The 24,543-nt window shown below is 37.6% G+C and overlaps 3 protein-coding genes across 14 annotated transcripts in view; 1 reads left to right on the plus strand and 2 right to left on the minus strand.

The window, feature by feature from the left end:
- The window catches only part of LOC122073591 (probable prolyl 4-hydroxylase 9), an 8,887-nt gene extending 1,429 nt beyond the window's left edge, over positions 1 to 7,458 (minus strand). For all 3 annotated transcript variants that reach the window (XM_042638188.1, XM_042638186.1, XM_042638185.1), the window contains exons 1-7: positions 6,844 to 7,458; positions 6,631 to 6,750; positions 5,169 to 5,326; positions 4,528 to 4,630; positions 2,835 to 2,930; positions 1,834 to 1,899; positions 1,580 to 1,696 (exon numbers count right to left, since the gene is read on the minus strand). In XM_042638188.1, coding sequence (XP_042494122.1) covers positions 1,580 to 1,696; positions 1,834 to 1,899; positions 2,835 to 2,930; positions 4,528 to 4,630; positions 5,169 to 5,326; positions 6,631 to 6,750; positions 6,844 to 6,963 — 780 coding nt within the window. In that variant the 5' untranslated portion in view covers positions 6,964 to 7,458. The remainder of the gene's footprint in view (positions 1 to 1,579; positions 1,697 to 1,833; positions 1,900 to 2,834; positions 2,931 to 4,527; positions 4,631 to 5,168; positions 5,327 to 6,630; positions 6,751 to 6,843) is intronic.
- A 1,818-nt stretch (positions 7,459 to 9,276) lies between these two features.
- On the minus strand, positions 9,277 to 20,022 carry LOC122073854. Of its 9 annotated transcripts, XR_006138886.1 has the most exons (5): positions 19,928 to 20,022; positions 19,742 to 19,851; positions 18,798 to 19,006; positions 9,984 to 12,008; positions 9,277 to 9,783 (listed from the first exon to the last, which is right to left on the minus strand). XR_006138886.1 is itself a non-coding variant. In XM_042638522.1 (4 exons), exons 2-4 carry the CDS (start codon positions 10,482 to 10,484, stop codon positions 9,459 to 9,461), a joined length of 438 nt encoding a protein of 145 aa, XP_042494456.1. In that variant the 5' UTR covers positions 10,485 to 10,505; positions 18,547 to 18,791; the 3' UTR covers positions 9,277 to 9,458. The 9 variants fall into 9 exon arrangements, 3 of the variants coding, with proteins under 3 accessions (XP_042494456.1, XP_042494457.1, XP_042494455.1); XR_006138885.1 differs by having other exon boundaries at positions 19,742 to 19,990; XM_042638522.1 differs by lacking the exons at positions 18,798 to 19,006; positions 19,742 to 19,851; positions 19,928 to 20,022 and adding an exon at positions 18,547 to 18,791 and having other exon boundaries at positions 9,984 to 9,993; positions 10,382 to 10,505.
- On the plus strand, positions 10,010 to 17,305 carry LOC122073853 (protein CONSERVED IN THE GREEN LINEAGE AND DIATOMS 27, chloroplastic). Of its 2 annotated transcripts, none has more exons than XM_042638519.1 (7): positions 10,010 to 10,237; positions 11,879 to 12,031; positions 13,332 to 13,409; positions 15,048 to 15,143; positions 15,376 to 15,411; positions 16,524 to 16,705; positions 16,794 to 17,305. In XM_042638519.1, exons 1-7 carry the CDS (start codon positions 10,010 to 10,012, stop codon positions 16,954 to 16,956), a joined length of 936 nt encoding a protein of 311 aa, XP_042494453.1. In that variant the 3' UTR covers positions 16,957 to 17,305. The 2 variants fall into 2 exon arrangements, with proteins under 2 accessions (XP_042494453.1, XP_042494454.1); XM_042638520.1 differs by having other exon boundaries at positions 16,831 to 17,305.
- Positions 20,023 to 24,543: the final 4,521 nt, after the last annotated feature.

Consider the following 24,543-nt stretch of genomic DNA (forward strand, 5'->3'; position numbering starts at 1 on the left):
CCCCCCCCCCCCCCAAAAAAAAAAAACTCAAATAGAGTAGTGTTGGCCCTATCATTAGCTGCACAAGGCTTCCTTCTAATTTTCACAAAGATATGAAATTTGGATTTTCCATGGAGCATGAGACAGGCCATGTTTGTACAGGATTCTGATTCTGTGATTCTAAAGATTATAGAATCCAGTTTCTCATCATTCTCCAAGAACACACATAAACCCCAGATTCTGGTATCTACTAACTGCCTTCAATAGTTACTGTGAGGATCTGAGAATCAACCTTCTGCTCAAATTCCAAACGTGGAGTAATTATCATGTTAGATTTCTTCTTCTTTTTTTCTTTTGGATAAATGGTATGAGATTCTCATGTAAGAATAAAGGTTCAGGTTGGAAGAAATGTGACGACCAAAACCTGATTCTGGATTCTGGATTCTGGATTCTGGGCATCCAGACATTGGCCTTCGTGTTTGTTAACAAGTGCAGCAAAAAGAGCGTACCCACTACCCAGTGCACGAGGCTCCCGCCACTGCGGGCTCTGGAGAGGGTCATAACAAGCGCAGAGAAATACCTAATTTAACTACCAAGCCTATTCGACTTTACCATTTGGATATCATTTACTGTGGTTGCTAGTTTATCAATCAGCTACTTGCTTGTCCTCCCTACTTCCTAATGGGGGCAAAAATATCAAACAATTCAAGTCCTCACTTTATAAAAACTGTAACACTCAACGTGGATATTCACAGTCTAAACTTACACGATGTCAGCCTGGTGTGGTCCGGCTGTCTGGGGACAGGTTAAGGCAAGGCTTACTGGCCTTGCTTCTCATGAGATGGGTGAGGGAATAGGAAAGGGGCTCATAACCAGGCAGGCAGGCCTTTGGGCACACAGAAAAGGGGAAGTACATGGAGGGTGCTTCTCAGCTAGACTTTGCGGCGTTTCAGGGTTCCCCACTCTTTGCCTGGTGTTGTACGGTCAACCTTTGGGGTACGTATCCTCTTTGCCTATATTTGCCTTGAGTCACCACTATCCAATTCCCATGACCAATCAAGTTCAAATCTCCACCTAAAGTTACAGGAGATTCAGCTCTAACGAAAGGTTGCGATCCCTTATGTTAGTTTGATGCTAATCCTTGTCAATCACCCATTTTGTTTCTTCCCTCTACTTCCTAATAGGTGTGATGTGCGATAAATACCAAAGAATTCAAGATCTCAGAGAACCTTGAACACTTTGCTTGGATATTCACCAATCAAGTCCAAACCTCCACCTTGATTTGTGAGTTTCAGCTCTTATGAAACGTAGGTTAAATCTACTGCAGTTGGAAGCTGGTGCTTACTCCTTATCAATCAGCTATTCTGGTTCTTCATGGTGCTTCCTAGTGGACGCAAAGATCCAACAATTCAGGATAACACGTGGAAACTTTTAGGCTCTACTTAGAGTGCAAATTATGAACCACCTATTTTAGTTGGAAGCTAATCCACATCTTCAATAATTAAGCAAACCTACTAAACTGCAGGGGTTTCAACTCTTATCCAAATAGAGCTAATGTTGATTCTTCACTGAAAGACTGTAAAAATAGAGGAACACTTACTGGATCAGTAGTACCATTTGGAAACAACGAGTAAAATAGAAGTCCATCCCCTTGGCGTGGCTTTACTTTCAAACCAATGCACTTTTTGTAGTCATAGTTGAAGTCCATAAAACCATTCTGCAGGTTCAAGTAGAGATGACTGATCACCATCCATATTAACACCAATAGTGGAATTAAAAATGAAAGAGAATAAAATTTCACCATATAATAATAAATGATATTTAAAAAAAATTTTAAACAAAGGATTATCTTACCTCGTAAGGAAACATGGTCTCCCCACCTTCCTTCACATCAGAGAGATACAACAAAAAGGAAGCTATCTGCACAAATTTGTAGAGTTTAGAAAAATAAATAATCACTCATCTATATCCCATCCTTTTCATAAAACTCTCATTTATAGAAAAATAATATTTAGAATTATAATTAATGAATTTAAATAGTATCTTCATATTAGGATAGTATCTATTTTTTATGAGAATATTTCAAAATTATTATGATCATTTTAGAATATTCATTGCCCTGATAATTGGTAACAAATCAAACATTTCACATAGAAAATTGAAATCCGAACACATGACATCTACTTGAATCTCCCAATGGACGAATGAAGCCTTGTTTCACGCTCTAAGAGAAACTCCTTGAAGTGCAGAAGAATATCTGATGATGTCATGGAGTTCAGAAACAGAATTAAAATGACTAATTAGAGATTTATATAGTCCTCTTTTCCATTTCCAACCTTAGAGGCAGAGAAAACAACTAAGGACAGAACATTGTGCGGTCCAACCAAGGTATACTTCGAAGACCAAATTAGGAAAAGCTCAGCTCAGTCAATATGTGATTGGAAAATTTTCATTCAATCTTCCCAGAAAAGGATCTATTTTCTTTTTGTGTCTTTTTTTTGTGTGTGTGTGTGTGTTGGGTGGGGGGGGGAATGGGAGGGGTTTGGGGGAGAGCAAGGGCAGGCAAGTGGGAAATGGTATGCATGACCTGATTCTGGGTTTTTACATTATGGCACCAATTACAGATATTGGTGAACAATTTACTAAATCGGTGCAAGAATAAAGGATGTTTAGCAAGATATAGATGCTAGTTGATCAAGGAATCAACACAACTGATTCCGTTCCTTGAGAGAATCAAAAAAGTACGGCATACCATATTTTATGTGGAAAGAAAATGGTGGTTGAGAGAAATATAAATCTTATTTTTAACAAACAATAATAACCAAACAGAGAGTTATCCTTCACTTAATATGTACCCTTTGGCTTTCTTGCGGGCCATATTCAGCAGGGTTGAACGCATCGTAGTGAGAATTATACCTCTGGCCAATCTCATAACGTAGGACGTTAAATGCCTGCAATATGGTGATATCCCCGCATTACTCAGGTAAGTTTAGAATTACTAATGAAATAAAAGATTAACTACTTCAAAACAAAGTGGAAAACAAATAACTCAAATATCACAAAGGCATAACAAAAAGAAAATGAAAGATCATCGTCTACCATTAGTGATATGTGAACATTAAGAGATAAGCTATGAGAGGCTTCAGTAAATTACATATTAATCCCTTGGGACCAGACTCTGTAAGCTATACAACTAGAAAATTGTTTTCCATCATCAAAACAATCTCCAGAGAAACTAGTGATCTATTGGCCAACAGATACAAGAAGTGAATGAAACAAACATCGTACAGAGAGGCAAGTAAAATCTCTAGTTTACTTCTATGTAACAATATGCCTAAATAGAAGGTCCGATTACCTACTCAAGCACCTTACCATAAACAATGCAATAAATGCAATGAACCATGTTTAGTTACTCGAAAACTAATCAACCTCCCTAACTGGAGGAAGCCTATCCCTTATACATAGGGCATAACTAATAGAACAGAATCATTTGATCCGGAACTAGGACCCGACAATTCAAATAATCAACTCTCCGATCATAATAGGAGGGCTTGGTTGCACACCACTCTCCAAACAGACTTATCCTAGATCAATATTTAAATGATGGAAAATATACATTAAACCAGAAAACAACTCCAATTGCTTAAAATATTGGGAAATTCGATGCTAAAAAGATTCTTATTTATTGACTTTTAAACCATCTTCAGAAGATTGATTCTGCAAGTCAAATATCCCACTGACCTAGGGAATTTCTTCGTTGATGTTATTGATAGCCCTTTTAGCAATAAATGCTTAAGTAACCTGCTGTTTTTTCTTTCTGGTAAATAACCTCTACCTATTTGACTAATTCAACCTAGGGATGGTTGAGTTGGGCTACCAGGTTTGACATACCACTATGCACAGGGTGACCAATCCATCCAATGGTTCAAATGTCCTCAGGCTGGGATTTTCTATAGCATGCAACAGAAAGTTAAGCCTTACTCTTTCTAACTATTTTCATAGGCTCCAAAAGGACACAGTAGAAGCATTAAGGAAACCTTGAAACCATCTATAATTTCCAGCTGTTGTAATCCTTATGAATCTATCCCCTGCGAGTTTAAATACTGCAAAATGATATGTAAACTAAAACAAAATTTTCCACAAAAAAATAAAATGAATAAACAAATATGACCCTTGCCCTGAGGAATGTAGCTCCCTTCATGCGATAACTGCAGTTACAATGTATATAAGCTGGAGATAATAGAAGTATAACACCAAAAAATCAAAACTATCTGATTCAAATGAGCTTAAAACTTCAGAATTTATTGCGTTACATTTTTCCCCCTTGCAAAAAAATATTTTAATGTTACTCTTTATAGAAAGAAGACAAAAACATAAAGAGGTTTGCGGTGGGGCTGTCTACAAAGATAATGTTTTCTATTTAGTTTTCTCTCTCTGCACTTCACCAAAGGCACTTCTGCTCCATGCCCAGGATGGGGGTGGGCTGGAAACCAAGCACAAAATGATACAAGTATAATCATTTTTTATTTTTATCTTTTCACAGCATACCTCTCCATGGCTCTTTGGAATCATTGTAACCCTAGCAATTTTCTGCTCAATGAAGTCCAAGACCCCAGTTTTGTCGTTTGATGCGCTGAGAAATGTGCCTGAACTGTTGGCCCAGGAAAAAAAAGCGGTAATTAATTTCATAGAATCAACAATATAAATAATATATTAAAAATATTCATGAATTAAGGCATTAATATTTAACCATTGAGTACCACTCAAACTTGACTTCCATAGAATGGGCCATCCAAAACGAAGACAATCAAAAGAAGAAGAATAATCTTAGCATGAGGATTACACCATCCAAAGCGCATTACCATTATTGTACTAGACAGATGGAGTCACAACAACAGCAACAAGAAAGAAAAAATAATAACTGGGGGTGGGGGGGACACAATAGGCTAACTACCTACATATTGAACCAAACCTACAAATCCCTAAGATCAAGTATATCAAGGAATTCCTTTACCTCAATTGGGCCCAGAAGATCCCTAAAATTAACTACCATCTATTACCTTTTAACATGTTACGGCCTTTTATTGAATGAATGATAAGCAAAGATAATGGGGAAAACCAAATTCATTTATCTTGGAATAGATTCCAACTACCAGAAAGGTGCCCGCTGATATGACGAATGAAGTTACCTTGTCCTAATTCCCTTGGTGTTCTCCGCAGTTTCTCCTTTCCTCAAAGCTAAGGTTGATGGTCTAAGCTTAGACTTTGCCATTTTTATTATGCTTTGACATTGTTCTGCAGTTGCAAAATTAGGAAAATATAGTGCTCGAGGCTTCCAGCTTAAAACCTGCACTCAAAATTTTGGACGGCACAATTATTTATTTTAAAAAATGAAAAATAAATTTGAAAAGAAATAAAGGAAGGGAAAGGAAAGGAAAAATGTGTTGACTATAACGAGGTGGCAATCATCTGCACAAAACATATCTGCAACACTAAGGGAAGGAAGTTTTTGAATTTTCTTTACTATCATATAGCTTACTCCAATGTAGCATGCATTCCTCTATTGGTCTCTCCATTTGATCCCCTTACACCCCGCTCTTCCAGCAGAAAAAAGAAAAACATAGAATGAAGCATCATAGGAAGTACTTTGTGCAAATGTTTTATTCCCAGATGTTATAGATTGTTACTCTCTCCAAGCTACTATGTATTATTACCTCTTGAAACCTACAGTCCAGACCTAATTAACATCTTTCCATTTTATCTTCCCCCCCCCCCAACCCAATTTCATCTCATAACTCCAATCATTTTTCAGTTTAATCATGTATTTTTTATTTTCTTTTCAAGCCTATAACTCTAAATTTAAAATTCTACCAACAAAACATCTTACAGAACTTACTGGATGTAAGATTATGAAACATAAAAAGCACAGTAACAGAGTAACCACATGGGTCACAGGGGTAACACAGAACAAATAATTCAATAAGTTCTCTGTATGAGATCGCGAACAAAGAGATTTCTACCATGGAGAATGGAGGACTAGGACAGTAAGTTCTTCAGGTCACAGAAAGGTCTCTTGAAAATTCCAGAACATACACATAAAGCATATAGCTACAGGACAAGGAAGGAACTAGGTAGCCATAAGAGTAAGTGATTTCACCATCAACAAGAAAAAGATTCAATCAGGAGAAGCTAACAAACAACAGAAAAGTTGCTGCCTGCCAAACTGCAAGTGCTTCTTTCAACATCTCTTTGGTTTCACAAAATATGTCAAATCAAACACCCACCTTAACTTCTATTGAATAAATACAATAAAAAAATGTAATTTGAGAGTAGTTCAAAGTTTCTTTGGGCCCTTTGGAACACAAACAGTAGGAACAATGTCCACTCAGACTCTTATTGATGCCAAATGAACGAGTCTCAAATAGAATCTTCTCTCTCTTTTTTTTTTTTTTAAGCAAAAGAAATTCAACAAAGATACCCTAAGATTTCACAATCCGTTCACAAATTCACGAAGGAGCGCACAAAGTAAAGGTCACTTTTGATCCACCACTGCTACGCAAGCATTCTTTGCATATTTAGTTCTTTTCTAATTAAGCAGAAGATCAAACAACAGTAAACGAAGCTCAAACCTCAAGGAAAAAGACCGAGCACCTGAAAGGGTATGGAGCCAATTGAAGCTTCTCCAGTCTCTCCTTGCGGCATCGGGCTGTACCCTGTCTCCTCGTCAACTGATTCAAGTAACCTCGGCCTAGTCCCGACGCCAGAGATATCCTACAAATAAGCAATCAGAAAGCGGCAGAAGCCAGATCGAACAATGAATTAAAAACAAATTCGATAAAGAACCAAAACGAGCTAACAAATCACCTGAGAGAGGAGCATGGAACCAAAAAATCCAGCAAGAAAAAAAACGATACATGAGAGGAAGACAGCCGGCAGCCCTAGCTTCGTTGAGGGACCCCAAACTCCTTTATTCTTAGCTTTCATCTTTGAATTCGCAGAACAGATAATGCTGATCCTTCTTTGCCTCTGTTCTTGACTGCTTACCTCAATAGAAGCTCCTCTGCTTGTCCATAATCGGAAAACCAATAGAATATTTAGAAAAGATGACTGAACGACTAATGATTACTCTTTTCCTGTTACCATTCCGGATGGAAAGATGAAGATTTCAATCAACAAATGGCGTGTTCTTCAATCATTTACAGTAAAAATTGAAAGCTCTTTTAAGAAATTAGGGATATATTTTTCTCCGAAACGAGGTTTTTCATTCAAAAACGCCAAAGGTCAACTTTTGAGCGGAGAAAACCAGGAAGGATGCAGACGCTTTCAGGCTCTCCCACCGTCGAAACGAAGCGATCCGAAGCGATTGGGAATAATAATTAATGCGCGTGAGATTGAAGTACCCAATAATCAGGACCCCAAGTTTCCACTTTCCACCCACGGTGAGTGGCGGACAGCGCTTTAGTCATGCTCATGCATGGGATAATGGATTACCCGTGCATATATGATATGACAATCAAAGTAATTAGAGAATAAAGAGGAGATCAGGTTCCAGATGGGGTTTAGCTGTTGTACGTGATTTAAGGTTTCATGGAAAAAAAAAAAAGTTAGGTACTTGGTAACGTGTAACGGTGCAAAAAACAGCATTGCCCTACGCTGAAGATGCTCGTGTAGTCGTGTGCATCTTCTCCCGTTTGATCACATAGACATGTATTATTGGGTAGCGTTCTCTCACCCATCGAGGAAGAAAATGTCTAAATGCAACCTCTGTCATATGTGTATAATGCAAGGTTATACATCTTAGATGAGAATCCTTTTAAGAAATGAAAATTTTTAATATAATCAACGAGGTAAATCCCATCATTTTTAGATAATATATTTTTGTTGGTAAAAAAAAAAAAAGATAATATATTAAATACTGTATTTAATAATTTTCAAATTTATTTTATTTTTATAGTAATTTTTTTAATAATAAAATAAAGAATAATTAGAAGAAGATTACAACTTGTTGCATTCCTTAAGCAAAACCTCAGCAGTGTTTATATTCTGAGTGGGAATAATTTGCAACGAGGTTTGAGAGACGGAATTGAGATTGGGATTGGTTAAGGTTGATATTGATCCCATTTTGATCCAAAACGGACTGAAATACCATTGGATTTAATTAATTGATTTTTTTTAAAGCTTTAATTGATAACAATCCACTGATACGAAATACAATATTAGTCAATAATTAGGATCAATCAAGATCGATACCATTCTCATCTGACCAATTCAAGCCAACCCAATCTGATTCCTCAAATCATGGCATGCAATCCAGTTTTTCAGGTGGGTCTTATATATCTCTACAGGATAAGAACTATTATGTAACATATCAAGAAGGTTTTTTTTTTTTTTTTGGTTAAGAATTCAGTAATTACTTTTCTGCATTGGTCCTCCTGCCCCAAATGACCTAAATATGTAATGTTTGGAATGGAACTCTTTCTTTCACTGCCATGATTAAATGGATCCCGCAATAATGGATCTAGATCCTCTCTGGCAGCATCCAAAGATGCATTTAGCGACTGGAAAGATTTGAGCACACACCTCAACACATGACCAAATATAGGGAATAACAAGAAGTGGGGTACAGGGAGTAACAAGATTGGGGTTAGGTTTCAATGCAGTTGATGCAGAACTCGGAATCATATCTGAATCAAGTCCAACTAATTACCATCCGATTTGATCCAAATCAGCCAAAGTTGATCAGGAATCAGCCAGATTCTACGCTAACCATAGAAATAGCTAATGCGTAAGCCAAAATCAGGATTACCTTCGGTCTGGATCCGATCGAATCCATTTCTTGAAACCCTGCCCACAACCTGACCTCTCCCAGTGCATAGAAGTGATCCATAAAACATGCACCGTACCTGCGGACTGCGGTGTGTTCTCTAAGCAACCAGCTTGAAGTCCAAGCAATTCATCCCAAATAAAATGACCTGTGATTCGTATCCAATCGTTAAAACCATCTCTGAATGGTCGCTAACAGATGGGTATCCAGACCTTCATAATCCTGCAGACCCATACTGTTCCTACGACCACATGAACCGATCCATACTTCATCAAAAAAGTGTTAGTTCAAACCTGTACTGTAACAAAAAATAGATTTAATCGTGGATGGCTTTAGTGTGGTCTTGCTCCCTACACTAACAGAGAGATGGATGCTGTAACGCCATTGGATGATGCAAGAAGTCAGCTAGTGGGATCCCACTAGCACACATGTATAGGACACACCAATAGGGGTGTAGGACGGAACATCATACAGGAGGGACAAGTAAGTCATTTTAAAGAGGGAAAGACAGAGACAATAGAAAGGGTCTAACTTATGGTACACTGGCAGATTACCCAACATATTTTAGGAAAAAAATAGAACTATATTAAAAAAGGTTCTGTGAGACGCAGGGGCAGTGTACACTAACAGCTCTCTCTCTCTCTCTTCCACACAATTAAATGACCTCTCCCTTATTATCGGTGAGTGATGGGTGGTAGTGAAGATCCAACTGTTGAGAGAGCCCAACATACACCCCAATCTTTGAATTCTCACTGCCGCTCCCTGCCTTCCTCAAAGGATTTTTGTGCTCATGTCTTGCCATCTGATTTGATCTTGCAATGTATGGACTTGATTGAATGGTAAGGGTCCCCACACCTCCTCCTTCCCTGTGCCGAGTTGGCCCACTGTTCTGGAAACAATAACATGAGCCAAGCACGCATAGGAACGTGAAAGGAACCACATGCCACGTGTCATGAACCATACCTCCAGACTCCTTTGTCCTAAACCACATAAAAAAAAAATTAATAATAAATAAATAAATTTAGATGATAATAGAATAAGAAAAACAAGACATGATTTCCCCTTTCTATGGTTTCCCTCCACGTAAAATATGCATGGTCTTAAAATCCCGGCCATAGCTCATGAGCCCACTTCTCCCCCTTCAAACTCCACCAAACTACTAGTCTAGAGAAAACCTTACCATTCATCACCTGCACAAGAGAAGAAATGCTCAGACAACAAGTTCCTTCTCACTGTATAATCTTCCATGGCAGACCAATTAAGACTGGAAGAAACTGTGGATTCTGGGTTCTGCCTCTTAAGCCAGTCCAGTATCCATCGCGGTGGAATTGTGCTCGGGCTTTGAAAGATGAACCAGGTGGGGGTGGAAGAGGATTTGCTGGAAGAAACTGGGATCCTGGGTTGGAAATTGAAGTCCCTTTCGAACAGAGACCCGTAAGTATATGGATAAATATTTACCACACCTTTCTCTGCCTTTTGGTTATGAATGGTAATTATACTGTTACACATGTACCTTTTGTATGGAATCAGGTGATGGAAACTCACCCATATCTCTTTCTTCTTTGTATATTCACTCACCATGGTCTAACCAAGTCAGCTTCTGTTTGGTACTTGGTAGAGTTGCAAACTCGGGTAGCAACTTTTCATTCTTGATGATTGATCTAACAAAATACAGTAACATGAAAAAAAGTCTCCAGTGCTTCTGTATGGTAGTTAAAAGTGAAAACCTGTGTCAGTTTTCTAATTACATACACGATATGCAACAGTAAAACAAGTAAATTGATTAACAAGAAGAGCAGGGGAGGACTTAAGCACATACGGAGAGACATAAAAAAGGGAGATGAATAAAAGCATGGGATCAAGAGAAAGGCTTAACAAGAAAGGAATCATCAGGATCAGCTGGGCACAAAATTTCTGTGAAAAAATAATAAAGGTCCAAAGTTGAACATATCAATTGGATTTCCAATCTGATATTCCTGGTTTCCAGGATAAATTAGCATTAGAAGCAATTCTACCCAAACCCATAAGTTATTTAGACCATAAGCTTTGGAGGAAATGATTTGTTTGCATGAAGATCCATATTGTAACCACAGATGCAAAGATGTGGAATAAGTGTATGGAAAGGTCTTTATTTTCAAGGATTTTTTCACTTAGCAGCTCTCACTGTGAGTCATCAGGAAGGTGAACAAGCTACATTTGCCCGCCTCTGCAGCACAAATAGCATGCACTCAGAGAGATTAGGACCAGATCACCTTACTGGCATCACTCCCAACCCTATCCCCCCCCCCCAACCCAAAAAAAGCCGAAAGCCGAAGAAGAGAATGTAGAAGTGATGCCATTATCAATGATCAATCCTTTTCACTTTTTATTTTGGGAGCAAACTCCCTTACTAGGAACTTGCATTGATCTTATGAAATATATTTTTTTTGGATAGGCAAAAAAAATTTTAAAAAGAAATTGGAGGTTCTAATAGAGTTTCTATTGGAGTTCTTGCAAGCTCAGGGGGCACGAATGGTGTTGGGGCTTGGAAGGTTCAGAGTTTCCTGGACTTTTTGAGGGTGGCTCAACCAGGAAACTTGGTGGTGATAAGAGATTGGCCAGTGTGGGTGCAAGTAATGCTTCTGCTGATGGAATTGGTGTCTTTCCATGGACGAGTCTGTTCCCTGGAGGAAGATCTTATGAAATATTACATACTAGTACATCATCATCACAGTACTTCAGATAAAAACGCAACAACAACCAAAAAGTAGTTGTAACCCAAACATAACTAACACTATTCCAAAACCCCCAACTTGTCAGAGAATGGACTTCCAGCTCACTTGTAGGAACATACACAACGGCACATGACTTGAAATTCAGAAATCATTGTTTACCAAGGGAATATCCATTGTTTGATGTGGCAAAAGATAGGCCCCCTAAAAAAGGTTCCTCCGTGGCTGTCCCCTGACAGCAAGCCATCTGTGCCACTCAGGTTGGAAGTAGTAATTCCATTCTCCACTGCAAAAGATTGTATTCCAATTCTAAATTTATAAAATGTGAATGAGTTCATACTTACTGTATTCATTTGTGTATCAGGTAAATGAATATTCGTCTCTGAAGGATGAGGTCTTATATTCATGGGGTGGACTGAGTCCAGGGCCCTTTTTTCTACGTCTTGGAGGCCTGTGGTTAGTAGCTTTCACAGTTCTGGGAGCACCAATTGCAGCTGCGAGTTTTAATCCTTCTAGGGTAAGCTATGAAGAAGTTCTACTGTTACAGACTGACGGTACATGAATACTATTGAAAGGCACATGTGTACTGCATCGATCACAAAAATGAAAATGACATGGAGATGCACTTAAAAAGCACAAGTGCAAAATAAATAAGACAATTTCAATTGAAGGATCTCACCCTAGGTCTTTAGGTCCTACAAATAATAAAGTTGCTACATTCATCAATTTTTTTACTTCTTTCAGTGGACTACAACATTACATGGTTGTTCAACATTTCTTCACTGACAATCAATTCAATCTGATTTAAGTTTTAAATAACCAAAATAGAGACTCAAACAGGAATTAAGCTGAAAAAATAATCGCCCACGATTCCAATATCCAGCAAGTTAAAAACACCAAGCTCTAAGAGAGGTAAAAGAATAAGATTAGTTTGTTATGTTCTCTGGCAACAAGTTAATAGGTTTAACTGCTACAAAGGACAATCTAACACAGGTCAGTGTAACTTCTTCTTCTTTTTTTTTAACTAGGAATTTAGGATTAGGAGGAAAATGTAGAAAATAATTGACTACTGGTTTAACCTTTCTAGATGAAAACAATGGCTGGAGTCCAAAACTCAAGCTGGAGACATGGTAAACTGCAATCCTTTTTGTTTCCCCCATTTTACTGGATTTTCGTGTTCATTCATCTCTTTCACTTCAAGGCTTCCAGAATTATGAGAAAAAAGGGGGGTAACTTTTCAAGTTTATAAGTCATTCATTCTGTCCAGTCTTTCTCACATTTCAAAACATACTTTGCTGCTTGTTTGAGAAAATGTTGAAGTACTCTCTAGACCAACCTAGTAGATGACAAAAATGATCTAAGGAATAACAGCAGCAGACAAATCTTTTGAACTTGATTTCACTGTTGTTTGTAGTGTAAACTCAGGGACAGAAGAACCACTAGTGCAATCTAACCTCAATAAGTATATACCCAATAACACTAGAGATCCCCTCCAAAGTCTTGTATCCACAATAAAGATGGTTGCAGGATCTTTCATGTCTTCATAGATCTATCGGGATTCAGGACTCTTCTATTTTACAACGGCTAGTAACACTGAGGTGGAGAAGCATGAGTGCTGTTTTGAATATGAATATCACAAAGACATATCATTCCAAACTCAGAGGTAGAAACAGTCATTTCAACCCTATAATCTCATAACTAGAAGAGATTTTGTACACAAGCATCACATATTTTTCTATTTGAGACGTATTTCTCACCAGTACATATAATACTGTTGAGATGACCTATTTCCTAATCCACTTTTTCCAACATTGCAGGAACCACTAAGATTTGTGCTAGCTGCTGGGACTGGAACTCTTTTTCTGGTCGCGCTAGTCGTCTTGAGGATATATTTGGTATTTTCTTCTCCAGGTTTCAGTTAATTTCTTATGGGATGAAATATTCAAGTTTCTGGAGAAGACCCCCAAACAAAGATAATTTTTTCAATTTCATCTGGTAATACTTTGAAAGGAAATGATAAGTACCTGCTTTAATCTCATCTACTAATCCTGGAATAAGAAATTGTAATACAATCTCAACTGCAAATCCTAAAATCACCCCTCATGATCTTTAGCAATTGTTATTTGATCCTTAAATTAAGTTTGTATTATTAAGGAAAAACCCCCCACAGCAGGGTTTTAAGTATCGGTGCGTATCGTAATGTATCAGCCGATACGTATCTGTATCGGCCCTTACCGATACGATACACACCAATACGATACATGGAATTTTAAAAACCCTTTCGTATCGATACGTATCCTACAATACGCACCAATACTCACCGATACGCACCGATACTCTATGGAAAAAATAAAATCGAGTGAAATTTATGTTTCGATATGTATTGATACGTATCGGTGTGTATCGGTACGTATCAGAATGTATCGATCGATACATACCGATACAGTACGATACGTACCGATACGGTGCACTACAGTCATATAATGGCCAAGTTGAGTCATTTTTCAGAAAAAACATGATTTTTTGAAGGGTTTTTGTTCCAAAGTTGCTGCCAGCCATATTTCTCTCTAACTAAAATGGAAATAAAGGTTGGGAACAAGGATTTTACATTTATGGGACAACTACAAACCTTAATTTCTTAGTGCAATACCATCAATTTAGTGTTTATGCATAATACATGTTATCAATAGTTTTTTTTAACAATTTTTTAATGCAAAAGTGTATAGAAAAGTGTTTCCTATTCATTTATGTGCGTATCTTTAGCATATCTTAGCGTATCTCCGATACGATACGATACCCTCCGATACGTATCTTAATTTTGGCAGACTGGTACGACGACCGATACCGATACTTTAATCCTTGCCCCACAGACCTTTTGACAGCATGCATACAAATAGGATTTAGATACAATTCACTGACTAATTAGCTCCATTACTATCCTTGCCATTTATTTTACTGAGATATGACCATGGTTTTGCAACCAGAATTTTATTATGGTAGTGATGGCCTCTATAAATATCTAGTCTGGTTTTAAATCTCTAAATGCTTGCAGGATTGAATTATTTGATTCAAACTACCACCCTGTCAAGAGCCTAAGATATGTCTAAGATGAGATGCATCTTTTTTGGGGAGGAGTAACTAATTTTTTCTGGACATATAGAAAAAATGAAAAGAAAAAAGGCTGAAAATAAAGTTTACAAAGCGTCGACTAAACCATATTAATCCTTGTCAACATAATTCCCCACAGGGCCTTGTCTTATATAATACCAACAATAAATCTAACCATACAAAATTCTAGGCTTCCTAATAATTCAATTACACATGTTCAAAGCCTTCATAGAAAATCCCTTCACATGCAACACAAATAGGATTCGATCAATTAGACCCATTTACAATTACTCATGGTCATCTGTAGAGCATTTTTTTTTTTTTTTTATAAATAGAATGTAACCTTTCGTCACCGCAATCCTATTGTTCATTATTTAAGTAGGTCACATGAATTTCTTATATATATTGCTCTTGTTAAAGTACAGGGTTGGAGTTATGTCGGTGATAGGCTTTTGTCAGCAGTGATACCTTATGAAGAAAGTGGATGGTATGATGGCCAAATGTGGGTCAAACCACCAGAGGTTAGTAAAAAAAGATGTAGAACACCCATACAAAATCATGGAGCTTTTACACTAATATTCTCTGTGGAACTCTTCATCCAGGACAACTGGTTTTAGATGGAACAGAACTGTTTCCATGACTCCCAGAGTTTCTTGACATAGTTTGAGATATGCATCTGTTGACATAGTTCGATATAATAATGCTTTTTAGCTTTGTGGGCTTTCTGACACATGGCATTCTATTTCATCATAGGTCTTGGCTCGTGATAGGCTGCTCGGCTCCTATAAGGTACAGTGAAGCTCATCCTAATCAAAATATTTAAAAAGTAGAACATATATATTGACATTTTGTGGACACTTACTATTCCAGTGGGTATTACATCCTTATATCTTAATTCATAAAAAAGATATATGCTTTAAATTTGGTACGTGTTGGTATAATGGGGACAAAGTGCATGCTTCTATGCTCAGATCTCTATGACAGAGCATGCTAATCTTGTATCACCTTCTTCTACTGTCCAAGAGTATTTTCTTAAGTTACCAACTTCTTAATAAATAAGCCTAAACACTTACCCCCAAATCACAACTTCTCCCCAATATTAATAGGGCCTTGCTTAATAAATGCTGGTGACAACACTCGCTGAACAGAAGAGTATAAAGAGAGATTCATTGGTCTGAATTCTGACCAAGACTCAACTCCAGCAAAGAAAATTCAGTTCCCCCCCACCCCCCCAAATTTTAGTTCATGTTGCATCATAAAATTTCATAGTCCTGGGGAAAAATACGTGTTATTACAGAATTTTCTTATTTCTAGTCAAAGTTTTAGGTAAACTCAAACTCTGGCACTTCACTTTCTTGAACAGAAATTTCCCATTACTCTAACAAAAACTTCTGATTTATTCATGAACCACCTGCATTAGCCTACCTCCAAAATTTCAACCATCAATCTATATCAATTTGAAATTTCAACCAGCTCTGCCACTTTAGGTTTCTTGACCAGAAATTTTCCACTAGCCTAAGAATACTTTTGATTTAGGCATGCACCACTGGCATCTTCCCATCACCAAAATAACTACCATCAATCTAAACATCAGTTTGAATTTTCAATCCAACTCCCTATTTCCCTTCTCACACTTTCCCATCCTTCACCATCCAAACCCTCTTTAACTGATAATTGGGATATCCCCCCCCCCCCTTCCTTTAGCAGAACATAGAATTTAGCAGTGGAGCACTATCTGGTTACGAGTAGTGTAGTGTCACACTATGGTTTCCTTATTTTCCCTTCAAGCATTTTTCTCCACCTTGCAATCCCCTAAAAGGTATTAAAACAGAATGCATGACTCCAACCAATAATCTTGCTTAGAATAGCGAAAAGGGCATTGAAACAAATTATGTATCCAGGTGAAGCCAGTAATCAAGCTGCTGAAACAAACATTAGTTGGCACAGGAGCACTACTTGTTTCAGCTGCATTGCTATTCATCTTTGCCACACCAGTTGAAGATTTCTTCCGTAGCACTTTTGCAGCAAAAGAAAACCAGTCAACTGTTCAAACTTCAAGAACCAGTACCAAGTCCAATATAAGGTACACCCATTTTTCTCTATTTCCAGGTTTGAAACAACCATTTCATCACTTGTTTATTTTATTTTTCTGTATATTTTAAAAAATGTAGAAAGGATGAGTTGCTAAGATTGCCAGTGGATGTGAAGGGTGATGATGATCTAGCCGCAGCAGCTGCAGAAGCTGCTGATGGGAGACCAGTTTACTGCAGGGATAGGTTTTATCGTGCATTAGCTGGAGGACAGTATTGCAAATGGGAGGATCTAGTAAACTAATTCCCAAAATTGGCCTTTCTGATCCTCGTTGTCAGAGAGCTAACAGCGCTTATGTTGCACTTCAGAAGAGAAATCATTGCATTAGATTCAGTAAAACTGAAGCTTCCAAATTTCAGTATCCTTGTTGCCCGGCAACCAAGCATCAATTGAGAATCATAAGCATAACTTTTATACTGAAGAAACAATATAGCAACTAAGGCTCGTTGTTTCAACTGGTAAATATTTCCAGAAAATTAATTAGTAGGTAAGAAATTGTTTCATATTTATTTGCTATTGGTCCCTCCCCCCAATTTGTACGGGACAAGGAATCTATTTGGGAATAGCTGGTTAGAGAAAAGAATTCCAACCATATGATAGGGACCCTCCATCGGTGGCAATTTTATGATTGCCAAGATACATCACATCCACTACTTCTTCCCCTCGGATAGGTTGCCGCATCATTTTTTTGGAAGGCATCCAGAAAAATAATTTGCAATTCATTTTTCTAAATTTTCCATTGCATTTCAGTTAAATAATTTTTTTCTTCCAATTCCTATGTGATTTTCTTTTTCTCTTAAGACAATTGTTGTAAAATATCTGTTGAAACAAATGGAGCATAAGGGGAAAAAAATGGAAAAGACGTAACAGTTGATGAATAAAACCTGGGAATTTCATAATGCTTCCATACATGCAACAATTAAATGAGACAATTAAATATTCAAGTCATACTGTAGGAAAACATTAAGCAACAAAGTAAAAAAATAGAAACGGGAAGTTTGGAAGTCCAAATAAAAGTGAAAGATATCATTTTCCTCATTGATTCATTGTTAAGGGTGTCAATCGGTCAGCACGATTAGGCCCTTCACCTATCTGATCCAAGAACAAAATCGAGGGACTATATAATTGATCCTTGAAGCCAAATAACTTAACTGCCAGTCGGTTTTCAGGCCCTAATTGATCTAGGCTGGTTTCTCAGGCTCATCGGTCATTTCTTAGGCTCCATTGATCTAGGCTGGTTTTGGGACCAATAGCCCATATTTAGGCCATGGAGCATGTGCCTCATCATGCATTCTTATAATGTTAAGGGTCTAGTCATGTTTATTAGCTCTTCTCCATCTTTCCCCTCTGTTACTCTGTAGCTATCCAATGTGGGCAAAAAACTCTACAATAGAATACACACTTTTACTCCAAAGAGCAAAGAATGGGTTCCATTTTTAGTCTCACATTAGAAAAGCAAAGGAGAAAGGGCTAGAAAGACTATAAACGAGAGAGAAGCATTGGGTGTGGATGAAGGCTCCCTCCTTAAAGAGTTAATTGGTTGGTTATTGGCCTCAGTTGAGTGCCTTTCAGTCCAATCGGTCCAACCTAGACCGATTGATTAGCTGGAAAAAAAAAAAAATAAATAAAACTTGAAACCGACACCAAACTAATTTCTTATCAGTCAGTGTGGTCTTGAATTCTATCAGCCTGTATCATTTGTGTTATTCAGGTCAGGATGGACACCCTTATTCACCATTTGACCATAACAGCAGGTGAAGGACAGCTAAAGTCTGCTTAAATTTCTCAGTACACTAAACTGGGGCTCCAACAGTCCTCACCTCCTTTGCATACCTTTAGAGCAGTTGGGAAATGACTTAGGGAATGAATTGGAGTGGATTCCAGCAGCTACTTGGAATTTATGACATAGAATCCAAGAGATGCGACTACTTGACAAAGAAACTTCCCCATCTATCAAGGTTTGGCTTAGTACTATGATTCTGGAAAGAGGTGTTCATGTAATAGAATCTTCAGGAATCTCCAATGGGGCCATTCCTTCTGTTTGGACCTTCATCATTAAGAATATTAACAGTGAACTTACTGACCTACTCTTTGCCCTCAGCTGACAAATATTTCCAGAGAGCACAACTTTCATGTGATATCCTCATTAGAAAGGTTTCTTGCACCAACGGAGAATGCTAAGCAGTTTTGGTTCAACAATATCCCTAACTGTTTTTTTTTTCTTTTTCAAGCATCCTCTAGGTCCAGATTAACATATGCAAAAGCTACCAAATAAATGGCGGGATGGAGTCTCCTGCACATAATAGAAGAGACATAAATATATTCAGTTCATGTGAATGGAGAATAGTAGACATTAACATACCAATTTGAGTCCAAGAAAATCCAATGCCCAATAATTTCTAATCAGACAAACCAGAAAAGAACAAAGAGAAAGATATCTGCAGCAAGTCAAGAATGATATGTCCCTTTGGACTGCACAAAGATCATATATGCATGTATTGAGAGGATGTAAGACATGAAAACAATGCATATGCTTCACCAGAAAAATGATTAGCATCAACACATCAATAAAAAACAATTTTCTTTATAGAACAGAATATCTTTTGAGTAATGAAGTAGTTGGCATATGGGCAAGGGATTAACTACCAACCTACCAATTTTGGAGCCAGAGTTACGATTATTATGTACTGAAATAATACCAAATGACATGCTAATCAGTCCAAATCCTGAACATCTCCCTACTACTACCTTTCTATTAAAAGGCATTAAGATATAAGAGTGGGTGTGTTTTAATTTTCCAAAATAGGATTTATGAACATATTGATTTTGCCTTTTGGTATGCTTTGATGAGTAAACCCTAAATTTTTTCCCCTTTTTTCTTTGCATTTAAATCTATTAGTTCCCAAATTTATCTTCTTCATACAACCTTCATCTCCATGTTCTTCTTCATTTTGCTACATCCTAGCAACAATATTGAGCAAGGAAAACACTTCCAGGTTGATACATGAGATGGGTAAAAATAGTCTACCTGAGATCACGGCATGTATTAATTTGGGTTTCGGCTAATCCCTCAGAACCTCGGAGTGTGATGCTTTCCCGCAGCTACTGCACTCATCCGTTTATAACACATTTTAAAATCTGAAATCAAACACAACCCTATTTTCATTGTTGCAGAAGGTGTTCCAAACCCATAATTTATTCTGAAAATGCATACCAAACATAGATTTGCTTCAGAGTATGTTTCTGGACCTAGAATTTTTTCCCAGAATGCATACCAAACACAGATGTCCATGACGGTATCTGCATATAAGAAAGGCAATTCAGAATTGGGCCTATGAAGTACAGCCCACGGATTTGCCTTAGATTAGTTGGATTGAGTTTTTGGTTATTTCTGGCCCATACAACCATCATGGCTTGAACACATTGGGGTGGGGCTGATCTCAGTCCAGCCGAATTTACCTTGACATGGATTAATAGAACCAAATGATTTAAATCTTTTAATCCTAATCCAAGTTGAACTTGCCTAATTTGGATCCAAATCTTTTCTAAATTGCGACGTCCTTATCAAATTATTTAAAATAACCCCCCACCCCACCCCACCCCCCCAAAAAAAATCTATATATTTTCTAGTTTTGATCATTTCAACCTATAAGTAAGGATGTCAATCGGTACGGTATTCAGTGTTTAGTATGGTTTTAGTATAATACAGCAGATTAAGAGTAGATATCAAAATTGTGTTGTATCGAACAAATTTGGTATGGTACAATTTCAGCTTGATACGATTTTAGTATGATTTTTATTCAGCATGAATATAGTTTCAAAACGATATTTTGCTATTTTTTATCTTATATATACATATATATGTTTTATGTATGATTTCGGTATTTTAGTACAGTTTTATACAAACGGAACACTTTTATCTTAAATACTAACAGCATACTATACAAAGAAAAAACCATTTTATCATACCAAAACAATACCGAATCTCCTTCGATATGGTTTTGATATCCATATTCGATATCGGTACCAGGAACTCCTAAGAGCATACAAGTTTTAATTAGCATGGTTGACCTGGGGGATTAACATAAAGCTTGATGTGTAATTTGATTATGGAAGCAGAACTATTATTTAATGATCAAGTAAAGAAAGGGCTAAAGAAAGTTAAAAGTCATAGACTTTTATCTACCATTACTTATATAGGCACATCTATAGAGAATATAATCGCATCGATTGTCAGACTTATTTTAATTACACAAAAAATATATGATTCTATTTTTATAATGATAAATCAATTTTCAAAATTACATTTCTTTTTTTGGATGAAATTTTCAAAATTGCATTTTATTCCTTGCAAAAATACCACAATGCCTCACACATTTGAAAGCATTAAATATTAAACATGGTGAAGGTCCTCATGTTAAAGCTCCGCATTTCAAAAGATGGTTTTCTCGTATATTACATATTAAATATGGTGAAGGTCCTCATAAATATCTTAGGCTCCTCCTTAATTTATACATCAACAAGGTTGCTCTGTTTAGAGAAATCAAAAACAAAACCTCAGCAAAAATTGAAGTTTGGAAGAAAAAACTTCTTACCCCAGTTGGTAAGAAGATTCTTCTAAAATCAGTTGTTTCATCAATTTCTAATTATCCCGCCTTGCATTTCAAGTTACCTCAAGCTCACCATGATGCTATTTGAAAAGCTTCTGCAAAATTTTTTTTTGGGGCAGAGAGAGAATGACTCCAAAATTCAATGGATATCATGGGATAGGTTGTGTTGTTCGAAGTCGAAAGGAGGGCTAGGCCTAAAGCATCCAAAGCTCCAAAATCATGCTCTTCTTGCTAAAGCAACTTGGAATTTATGGAATAATCCAAAATCTTGGTGGGCAAAGCACTTGAAGGCAATTTATTTCCCCCCCCCCTCTAACTTTTTCTCTGCTAGAGTGGGTAATCGCCCTTCTTGGGCTTAGCGTAGCTTGCTATTGGGTAGATCCGTTTTAGAAGAGTGTCTTATCTGGAGTATTGGCACAGACAGCAAGGTTAGAATTTGGGAAGACAAATGGGTCCACTCACTTAAGCATTTCAAGCTCCAACATCCCCCTCTCCCTGGATGCACTCTGGTTTGGGTTTCAGACCTTATTGACCCTATTAACAAATGTTGGAAAAATGACCTTTGGACCTCCTGGTTTTCCCCATCTGATGCAAGTGAGATAAGGAAAATTCAACTGGGTTTACACATCAGAGAGGATTTTCAAATATGGGGTGCATCTTGGAATGGATCATTCTCAGTTAAGTCCACATACCACTTACTTTCGAATAAAAAAGAGGAGGAAAAAGAAGGTAGGGGCTCTTCATCTCATCAATCAATCAGGGCTAATATTCCAAGTACGGTTTGGAATTTCATATGGAGTTGCAACACACTACCTAAGATATGCTATTTCCTATGGCGTATGACTACTAATGGTGTTGCTTCAGCTGAAGGCCTCAACAGAAGACAAATCCCAATTGATCCTTCTTGTCCAAGATGTGGAGCACAATCTGAATCCATTGACCATATCATTCTTCATTGCCCATTTGCTAATGCCGTTTGGTACAGGTCCTCTCTCTCCCATCGGATCCCTGATGACACCCCTCCTTTTTCATTCACTCTTGGATCCAACAATGGTGTGACCTCAGTTCACAAGATAAACTAATGACCGAGAAGAACTTTAGCCTATGTTCCTTTGTGGTTTGGATGCTTTGGCTTGCTAGGAACGAGCTCATCTTCGAAAGAGATAATTGGACCCCTTCTGATGTAATATGCAAAGTTGAAGCTTTCTTTAACGAGTTCAATTGAGCCAAGTCTCATGAAGAGGTTGTGGATCATCCTACTACTACTCCACAAAGGCAAGATCAACATCTAGTTTGGATTCCTCCCCCTCTTGATGTGGTGAAAATCAATGTTGATGCATCATTTGTTAAAGATAAATCTTTTCGTGCCTTAGGCTTTATCATTCGTAATCACAATGGATCTCCACTGTTGGCTGCATTGAATCCAACACCAATGCCCTCAATCATTAGCGGAGAAGCTGAAGCAATTAAGGAAGGTATTTTAGAAGCAATTGGTTTAAAATATTTTTGCCTTTGGGTCGACTCAGACAACCTAGAGGTGATTACTACCCTTTCAAACGATTCCAGCTGTATTCCTTTTCAAATCTGGCCTATTGTTGAGGATATCAGGTTTATGTGTGCCAACCCTATAAAGTGTTTCTTTTTTTATGTTCCAAGAGTTGTTAATGGTATTTTCGACACCCTTGCAAGGAGAGGCCTGTCCATCCGATGTAGGACAGTATGGCCTCAATCCACTCCTTAGCTGAATTAGTTTTACGAAGCTGATGCCTTGGCTTGTAACCGATCTTTTTTTCAATAAGATTTTGCATTACCAAAAATATATATATATATATTGGGGTGTTTACAAGTATCTACATGTAAGACTTTCGCTGAAATACAGAAATTGTTTTCTTTAGTTGTGGGTATGCTGTGTAGTGGTTACTGTATCAGATGATCCTGACAGGTTTTGGGTTAACAGGTGTTAACTCGGTCACCGGTTTGGTTCTATGAGAACAGGGTGTAACATATGGTCCACACACTTAGTTTCACATAAGAAAACCAAATCAGACATCCATTTCTTCTAGAATAAAGCTACACAATTTTTAGTAAATTTGCCATTAAGACCAGGAACATTCCATGCCAAGATACTCATAGTTAACAACAAAGAACTGGCAGGGAAGGAGAAATACAAAGGAGAGACCACCAAAGAGAAACAATCACACTATGACAAAAGTAAACAGACAAAAACTATGAACAGAACCAAAAGAAAAATTAGAAATGACTAGAAAAACGAGACCAACGAACAACAAGACCATTATAATAGAAAAAACAGACATAAAAATCAACAAAAGAAGCAAGGTAAATGTAGGGCATCACCCAGTCAGGCAGAGGAATATCCCCCAAGTCCCCTTTCGATTCAAACCCTTCCTTTGCCCTATTCACCGAAGTATCAGTGTTTCCGGAGGGAACAGGGCCTAACGACGTGAGCAGATCCTTAACCCAGACTTTTAGGGCTGAGAGAAGTGCAACCGGACAAGAGGAGAAAGAAAGATAGTCTGAGATGAGATTCTTAATAGTAGAGACTTCTGGTTCATGCATGGTAGTCAAGGCAGAATCCATCTTCCCTTTTTTACAAAACCATGTAATAGGCTTGGCATTAAGATCAATAGTCCTCTTCTCCTCTCCTCCACTTGGTTCTTTAACATCATACATCACCCCATTTTTTAGTACAGGCAAGTTATCAGACTTATCAGAATTGTCTTTCTTATCTTTCCTTAACTGACAAACTACAACCTCCTTGCCAGAAGAGTAGAAATGTTGGTGTATGGTGATCGATACAAGGTGGTTGATTTTGACACCCGGGATATCCAGATCTGTCAATGACTTGAGTAATAGATGTGGGAAGAAGATCACCATGAGAGATTCCAGGAAGGGATCTAACCGCATCGAAAGAAGCACCCATCAGAGGCAAAGATCCAAAAGTGACATTACTGCACCGCAAGGCATCACTAAGAATTGCAGTAGGGAAGATTGTACCATCAGGTGCATGGAGAAGAGTAGAAAAAGGTTTTGAAACCTTGTCCAAAAACAAGTTCACCATAACGAAATCTTCAGAGTCTTCAAGAAGGTCCTTAGCCACAGATGTAATAGAACCCTCCACCCAATTACTATTACCAACATTAATGGGGGGAGCCACAGAACCATGTAAAGGGTAACTCGAGCAAACATTCACCACCTCAGA

This window comes from Macadamia integrifolia, chromosome 3 (genome assembly GCF_013358625.1).
Source record: "Macadamia integrifolia cultivar HAES 741 chromosome 3, SCU_Mint_v3, whole genome shotgun sequence".
NCBI lineage: Eukaryota > Viridiplantae > Streptophyta > Magnoliopsida > Proteales > Proteaceae > Macadamia > Macadamia integrifolia.

What these genes read in the sequence shown, in the direction of transcription:
- LOC122073853 (XM_042638519.1), top strand. Translation starts at nt 10,010, where the DNA reads ATGCTCAGACAACAAGTTCCTTCTCACTGTATAATCTTCCATGGCAGA. An exon ending in GGCTGCTCGGCTCCTATAAG is followed by an intron (nt 15,412 to 16,523) that starts GTACAGTGAAGC and finishes TTATGTATCCAG; the next exon opens with GTGAAGCCAGTAATCAAGCT. An exon ending in AGTACCAAGTCCAATATAAG is followed by an intron (nt 16,706 to 16,793) that starts GTACACCCATTT and finishes TAAAAAATGTAG; the next exon opens with AAAGGATGAGTTGCTAAGAT.
- LOC122073854 (XM_042638521.1), bottom strand. Translation starts at nt 11,921, where the DNA reads ATGAATATAAGACCTCATCCTTCAGAGACGAATATTCATTTACCTGAT. An exon ending in CTGATACACAAATGAATACA is followed by an intron (nt 10,506 to 11,858) that starts GTAAGTATGAAC and finishes ACTACCATACAG; the next exon opens with AAGCACTGGAGACTTTTTTT.